The sequence below is a fragment of the Pavona decussata genome, unplaced genomic scaffold (assembly GCF_977016875.1).
Source record: "Pavona decussata unplaced genomic scaffold, jaPavDecu1.1 SCAFFOLD_156, whole genome shotgun sequence".
In the NCBI taxonomy this organism is placed as follows: Eukaryota; Metazoa; Cnidaria; class Anthozoa; order Scleractinia; family Agariciidae; genus Pavona; species Pavona decussata.
The window spans coordinates 2,427,501-2,435,000 of NW_028145568.1; the positions used below are offsets into that span (position 1 = coordinate 2,427,501).

Sequence of the window (7,500 nt, forward strand, 5' to 3'; positions counted from 1 at the left end):
AGACACGCTAACTGCCCCACCATGATAAGGTGGTGACCCCAATCGGAGCAGAGGTAGTGCGTTGGCCGATTTTAATTTAAGATTTTTCAATTTGAAGACAATTAATTTTGTATTGTTACATTTGTATTTTCTAAAAGACGGTTCAAGTGGCAGCTCCAGTGGTGTTGTGGTTGGGATTGTGGTTGCAATCATAGTTCTCTTGGTTTTTGCTGGCTGCATTTACTATGTGTTTGTCTACCGAAGGAGATTGGCCAGGCAACAGGCTGCAAGACAACAAGCAATGATGGTTGTAAACCACCCACCACCACCCCCTCAACCAGGGTATGGACCACCCCCACCTCCTCAACCAGGATATGGACCACCCCCACCAGCAGGCTATGGTCCACCCCCTCCAGTGGGGTATGCACCTCCTCCACCGGTAGGTGCGGCACCACCCCCTCAGCCAGGGTATGCACCGCCACCATCCTACAGCCAGGTTATGGCAGCACCGTACCCTCAGCAGGGTAAGTTTTTGGTATTTCAACAGCAATGTACACTGTAGCAGAAGAGCTGGGCTGGTCAGTTTGTGTATGGCATACACCATTTTGAAGTGACAGTTCTACAAGTCACTTTTTTTTTAAATGGCACATTCTGAAAACAGTGTGATGTAACTGCATTTATTTTCAGATTTCAGATTTCTTTCATTTATGCATTACAGCTGTATTTGAATAGTTTATTACAAAAGGAAATTACGATACATGTACATCACAAAAGTAACATAAAGACAACTTTAAATTACATGCACTGTGACCAAAGGAACTTAGGCTTTCGAGTTGTTCACTGCCACGTGCAGCTAACTGGCGTATAACGTGCAGCTAACTGGCGTATAACGTGCAACTAACTAAGTAGCAAAAAATAAAAGACAGGAAAATTAAGAGTGCATAAAATCATACTACAATTTTTACATTAAAGAAAAAAACAAAAGAAATGATAATTAATAGTGAGAGCAGAGAAATATTGTAGATAATGCAACATAATTATTTCAGTGGCTGATGAGGAGAGGGGGCCAGGGGCTGTGCCCCTAACCTTATTCTCAATGGAAAGAAAGGCCATTCTTTTTTGTTCAAGTCTGCCTGAGATGTTTTCACTCCGGGTCCTTAACGCCTTATATGATGCTGCAAATAATGTTGGTTCTTATTCTGATCTTATCAACTTCATTCCTATTTCATGATTTTCCATGATTTATTTGCTGCTTTAAGCTTGATTTATTTATTTCGTTAGGTACGTAGATACTGTTGTGCGTGCTTTCATTTCTGTTGTGTTTGTTGTCTCTCTTCTCTGTGTTTTCCGACCACCATATTGCAATTTATTTCATGTAAATTGGCTTCCTTGTTCTTTTAACTCCCAAGTTATTTTAGGAAGCCAATACCCTTTATTTCATTGTATGTTTTATGTCATTTCAGCTGTAATGCTCTGTAGGGGTAGAATAAAATTGTTGTTGTTGTTCTTTTAATTATATAAACAGGTCAAATTGGTTCATTTTTGCCACCCATTTCTGAATACAGTGTAATAAAATCGCAGTCACTATGATAATGAAACGCCCATGTCCTACTTTTCTGTGGCATGAATCAGTGAAAACATTTGTTTTTTTATGATCAGGTGCACCTGGTCCTTATCCACCTGCACCTCAAGGAGGAGCACCTCCCTACCCCCCTGGAGAGCCTGGAGGAGCACCAGCCTACCCTCCTGGACAATATGGAGGGCCAGCACCCTACCCTCCTGGACCTCTTGCAGAAAAATCTCCCCACCCTACTGCACCAGCTGGAGGTGCACCTTACCCCCCACAGTAATGGATTATCAGGTGACTACAGTTATTTTTCTCTGGTTGTTGTCATTGCGATTGTCATGATCGTATTATGATATTTATCAGCCAATCAACATCAGTGTTATCGTTGTTCTCATTACATTCATCGTTAACATCATTATTATTCAGTGCATTTAAACACTAAAGACTTTGTAAATTTTTATTTTGGTGAGAAGAGTGCCTAGTTGAAAGGCTCGAATAGATCAAGATTGTGGTCAAAGTTGGCAGGGGTTTCACACAAAATAGAAGGAGGAAATGTGATGGAGAAAGTTTGAGGTTGTTCAGAGGGGGGAGGTGTGGCGAAGTTGTTTGGCTTTTACAGCAATGATTAAATAGTTCTCTTGAACAGGTCAAACTAACCGGAGGTCAGGTCTCTGTGGTGCATGTCGGCTAGGGCGGAGAGAAAATTTTCGAATACCACATATCACACTGGGAGCCCAAGCTCGCTATCCAAGTGAGCCTGAAATCGATGTTTAGCCTTCGTTCCTTTTTTATTTTGGTGAGAAAAGAGCTGTGTTGAAAGGCTCAAATAGATCGAGATTGTGGTCCAAGTTAGCAGGGATTTCGCGCAAAATGGAAGGAGAGAATACGATGAAGAAACTTTTGAGTGTGTTCTGTGCCTGTTTGCGTATTCTTGGGCGGTCCGAAGTCATTTGGTTGTCAAAATCTTTGCGCCACTGATGCAACACGTAGGTAGCTAAACACCCCGAAATAATTATTAAAATAATACCAAAATAAATCCTATGATATTGTTAGCATGCCAACTTAATGTACTCCCTTTTTCCTTGCAGGCTCGAGAGTAGAAATGCATCTGCAATCGTCGCCAAGTTCTGTTTGGAAGGTTAGAAAACAAGCCCCTTTAGTTACTTAGTTGTGTGCTTTTGCTTAGCAATCTCCCCAACAGAATTGATGGCGATTGTAGTTGTGTTCAATTGGATGTGGCACAGGAGAATAAACAGATCAGATAATTAAACGCAAGCACAGAGCATGACTGATACGAATTTATTGAGCTTATCAAGGTGACTTACAATTACAATTTTTATCAGTTGGTTTTCCCACTTGACTGTCTCGAGTGAAGAAAAATGTTCAGTTGCATCGACTCAGTGGCTACAGGTTGTTTCATTGTTTCTTCACCTGTGCCTGATACCTGTCACAGCTTATGCTTGCTTTCCTCTAGCATAACTTAACAGACAATTTCACTGCAGTGTGTCGGCTGAAGCCGAGGAGGTTTTGAAACACGATTCGCTTGGTCAGAAAGCGGTGATGGAAATTCAAAGATCTTTTTTTTATGGTATTTTTTGGTTCAAAAACTTAGTATTTCCTTATGAACATATTTTTATGGAGGAACTTCTTTGACGATTCTCTGGTTATGGATGAATCTTGATAAGTGAATACCGTAATAATCGGTGAATAATGTTTAAAGCCGCTGGTCTGCAGTGATGTCGTCTGTAATTAGATGTTCTTTTTTGAATTGTTTTAATAATAACCCGTTTCAAAAACGGACGCATGAGAAGGAGCTGTAAGACACTTTACATGCCATTTCAGCTGTTATATTTATATTCAACTTGTTTTTAAGATGTTTTCTCGTAGATGTAGATTATTATCGAAGGTGTGAAAGTACAAGGGTTGTGCACATATATGCTTTGTTGGAAAGACCACGTCCGTTTTTCTCATCGTTTTGGTTAGACAGAACGATACTTAAGAACACTTCTACAGTTGTCACAGTTTTCAGAGTAGTGTTGAAAATTGTCATGATATTGTAAAAGATCACAGTTTGGATTTTGTCGGACTTGGAGATTTTCTCATCGGCCATAGTCTGATGACTGTTATTTGCAGCTCTGAAGTACAGTGTGTAATGACTGGTAATGACGACTAGATGAGCAGGGAAAAAACAAAGGCTGAACTCACCTCCATAATATAAATTAATACTCAGCACACATTCAATGTACACAGTTTAGTAAGATTTTGCTGTAAATAGATTAGAGATTGGTTGAGAAATCGGCCTGGGGGTCGTTTCTCAAAGTTAGCGAAAAGTGTTTGAGCCCGAGGAATATTTTTCAAAACCGTTTCTTAATGATCGGTGGTAGTTTTTCTGCGGTGGTAGATTTTCAACGTTTTGGTCATCAAAATTGTTAAAAATCGAATTTATGACAATTGTTCGGGCCCGAAGTGATTTCAGGACTTTTGAGAAACGCAGACCAGGAGCGCTTTTCATTTGTTTTGAAATTCTGGAAACTTTTCGCGTCAAATAGAACCACCTTCTCTGCCTGGGTTGAACGCCTCGTTTTCAGTTCCAAATTTGCAATCTCATTTGTAGACTTAAAAAACTGGCGTGATGGCACTCGCAGCCAACAAAATGGAAATTTTGCGCAATTGGAGCGGTAATTTCCGTTCACAGGTTGGAAGCAAAAAGTGGATCACTTCAGAATGTAGTCTGTTTGTTACTGGTATGTCCGCGCGTTACATTTGCATTTCAACTGGTTAAATGGACTTAAAGATCAGGAAAGCGCCCACAGCAAACGCCGTCGGCGAACAACCATGGATGGTCAAATGATAAACAGAGTGGAAACAGTAGAGGTTTTGGAATATAGCGTTAGAAGTCGATGCTTATTAAATTGCTTAAGGTGTGGGTGAATTTCCCCTTTTTTGCGCCGTAACAAAAATATCGTTGCTGCTAAGGTAAATTAAATTGCTGCAGTAGCCTAAATGTGACTCCTTGTAGCTTTGAAATAGAAAACTAAGGCCCATTTTTTTTTTGCTGAAAATAACCAAATAGCTACATCCCTGTTTGGTACTTTTCCAGCAGTTTGAACTCTCATTCGATGGCTACTCAAAATATTTTGACACTTTTTCGATTCGTGCATTAATTGTTAACGGCAGGTCTGGAGGATAAATAGAGAGATTAAGGATCACACTTACGGCAACCGGCAAAAGTGACTGCGTTCTCCACTCGCCGTTTCCTGTTTCTCAAGCGAAGTTGAGTAGTTTCACGTTAGCAACAAAGTCCAGCATTACCTGCACTATACTCATTTATTTACTAATTATTTTGAACAAAGGTAAACGAAAGTCAGACGTTTACCGTTTGCTGTAAACGCGGTGCTAGTTCTCTCTTATGTGCGGGAAAAAGTCACGGTATTGTTACCAGGAGGAGTGAATAGACCCTTCTCCGAAGTGGCGGCAAAAGATTTGAATGCAAAGCTGATCTTGCACTGGAAAGAGCACCTTTCCTTTAGTAACCTTGCAAAGTTTCAGCATATTAGGTGGTATATCAGCTTAGGAAAAGGGTCTATTCCATAATGCGCACGGTCTTATGTTCAGCTCTAAGGTTATTTCCGTCTCTTTTTTCCTTCAATATTAAATAATTTTTTCGCTTATTCTCGTCTCCCGTTGTTCTTTCCGTCTTCGAAAGTTATTGTTTTAACAAGCCTTTGCCTGCTGAACGCTGGCTCAGATTTACGGCCTTTCACAATGAGCAGCCGCTGTCAGACTCATCACAGAAGTTCAGGGGTTTGTTTCTAAAGAAACTGTGGAACTGCGTGGTGAGGGAGTGGAAGCGACTGTTTTATCAACTGAGTTCGTAACGTAATTCAGTTGGCCGCCGTGAAGCGATTCGAGTGCTGACGTTTCGAGCGTTGGCCCTTCTTCAAAGCGAATCTCGCGAATGGAAAACGCTGGAGACGTCGTCAAATCTCTTTACAGTGGCCAACAGTTGATAAAACTAACAGATGTCATCACTAAAGTTGCTCCTTTCCATTGGGTTTTTGGAGCTTGTGTCATTTCTAAAGAAGAAAATGCGTTCGTGAAAAATTCACTTCTGCTTAAGTTGCACCCAAAAAGGTCACAAAACTGCGATGGTCCCTCATTTGTTAATTCGTTCCTCCGCAATTCATATACGTGAAAGTTAATGTGCGTTTCGCTTCGCTTTGTCTTTGCCCTAGCACCCTGCGAGCAGAGCCTCCTTTTGCCTTTTTCTTTACCGAGGAGGGGAAAAGGAGGCTCTGCCTGAATCGCATCAACTCTTTGAAGCCGCCGCAGCTCGAAGTTCTGGACAAGTCAATCTTGCTTTCTCTCGTCAAACTGGTTTTTCCAGTGCGAGCATCCCTTAAGTGAAAAAACCGATGGTTATAATTGAGCCCGCTGTACCATGAAAAATCAAGATGGCGGCAAGATCTGCTTGAAGCCATGCACCAGTTATTCTCGACGAGATTCGTCTTAATATAATTGGTATGTTCCACGGATTACATGATTTGTCAATACAGCAGTCAACTGCCTTAAAGTCGGTTGTTCCCGGCTCAGATACGTTCGTCTCTCTTCCTACCGGACACTGCAAATCCTTAATTTATCAACTGGCGATCCGTTAATGAAAGAGTTATCCAAGCACTTTGTTGAACTTCCGTTTCACGTTCCTTCGCACCCGATGTTATTGGTAGTTCCTCTGATAAATGCCCTGCCCTGATAAATGATCAGATTAATTCTTGTGAAAGGCTTGGCTTGAAATGCTGTAAGTTGGAGGACTTGAAATTGGGCATATTAGACCTGGGTTCGAAACTGTATCCTGGCAACATGCAGCACATGCTTAATAAAGTCATACAGTCTTTCTCGAGAACGCCAAAATCGAGCAAGCAAACTTTGCAAAAGAAAGGCTCTGCTAGTGGGGTGTTGCCTTAGTAAATCGTTATTTAATAATTGTAATGTTGTTTGCCGCTCTGAAGTACAGTGTGTAATGACGAGGTGGCTTAACATTATAACACACCTCCACAATATAAAACAACATTCTGCTCACATGAATGTACACAGTTATCTGATATTTTTTTGTTACTGAAATTAGACAGAAGTAAAAACAATAAAGAGAACAATACTTTCTAGAAAATAACCAAGTGGTTCCTTCACTGTCTGTTTGTTACATTTCCTGTGGTTTGAGCTCTACAAACATTGACACTTCAAAGTTATGTCAAAATGTTCACGGTTTTTGATTCGCGCTGTAATGATTAAAGGCAGTTTTCAAAATTTTAGTTAAAAAAATCCCGAAGAAAATCTTTGGTATCGTGCTTATCGTTATTAATAGTTTGGTGTTCTTGCGAGGTCGTTACCTTTTGAAAGTGCTCTGCAATTTTTCTCGATCCCCGACGCACGAAAACTACGTATATCGCAGGTTAGTATAAATCTACTAGTGTTCTATCACGAATGCCGTTCGCTGATTGGCTACGCTACTCGCTATCGAGTAGCGATTTTCAACAAAATGGCGTCCGCATCTTTGCGTTTTCGAAGTGTCTGCGATGAGGAAATAGATAATTTACTTGTTTTGTTTTGAACGACTAGTAGATTTATACTAAAACAATTAGATCATTCGCTCTCGATTTCTATGCGTGATAGTTGATTCGGGCTTCGCCCTCATCAACTATCACGCGATAGAAATCTCGAGCTCATAATCTAATTGTTAATTATAATCCATCAAATATTTTCGCTCGCGCGCGATTGGTCTAAACGCCTCAAGTGACCGAATATATGCTAGCTAAAACTGGGGATTATTTAACAATCATTCACCAAAGTGGAGAGGTGAATAGTGATGAATATGCGGCGAGGTAAATATCTATCACTTTCACCGACACTGAGGTGAATAATTGTTTTAGTATATCCCACACAAGCTGAATAAGACG

At 40.6% G+C, this 7,500-nt stretch overlaps 3 protein-coding genes and 1 long non-coding RNA gene across 4 annotated transcripts in view; 3 read left to right on the forward strand and 1 right to left on the reverse strand.

The window, feature by feature from the left end:
* The window catches only part of LOC146465268 (uncharacterized), a 6,117-nt gene extending 900 nt beyond the window's left edge, over positions 1–5,217 (forward strand). The window contains exons 2-4 of the mRNA XM_085128802.1: positions 30–503; positions 1,639–1,840; positions 2,635–5,217. Of these exons, the coding sequence (XP_084984928.1) occupies positions 30–503; positions 1,639–1,829 (665 nt within the window). The 3' untranslated portion in view covers positions 1,830–1,840; positions 2,635–5,217. The remainder of the gene's footprint in view (positions 1–29; positions 504–1,638; positions 1,841–2,634) is intronic.
* LOC146465230 (blastula protease 10-like) overlaps positions 1–7,500 on the forward strand; it is a 532,877-nt gene that overhangs the window by 385,773 nt on the left and 139,604 nt on the right. The window lies entirely within an intron of this gene.
* Positions 1–7,500, reverse strand: part of LOC146465265 (uncharacterized) — a 283,446-nt gene that overhangs the window by 39,167 nt on the left and 236,779 nt on the right. The gene's annotated exons all lie outside the window — the stretch shown is intronic.
* The window catches only part of LOC146465266 (tolloid-like protein 2), a 91,124-nt gene that overhangs the window by 32,551 nt on the left and 51,073 nt on the right, over positions 1–7,500 (forward strand). The window lies entirely within an intron of this gene.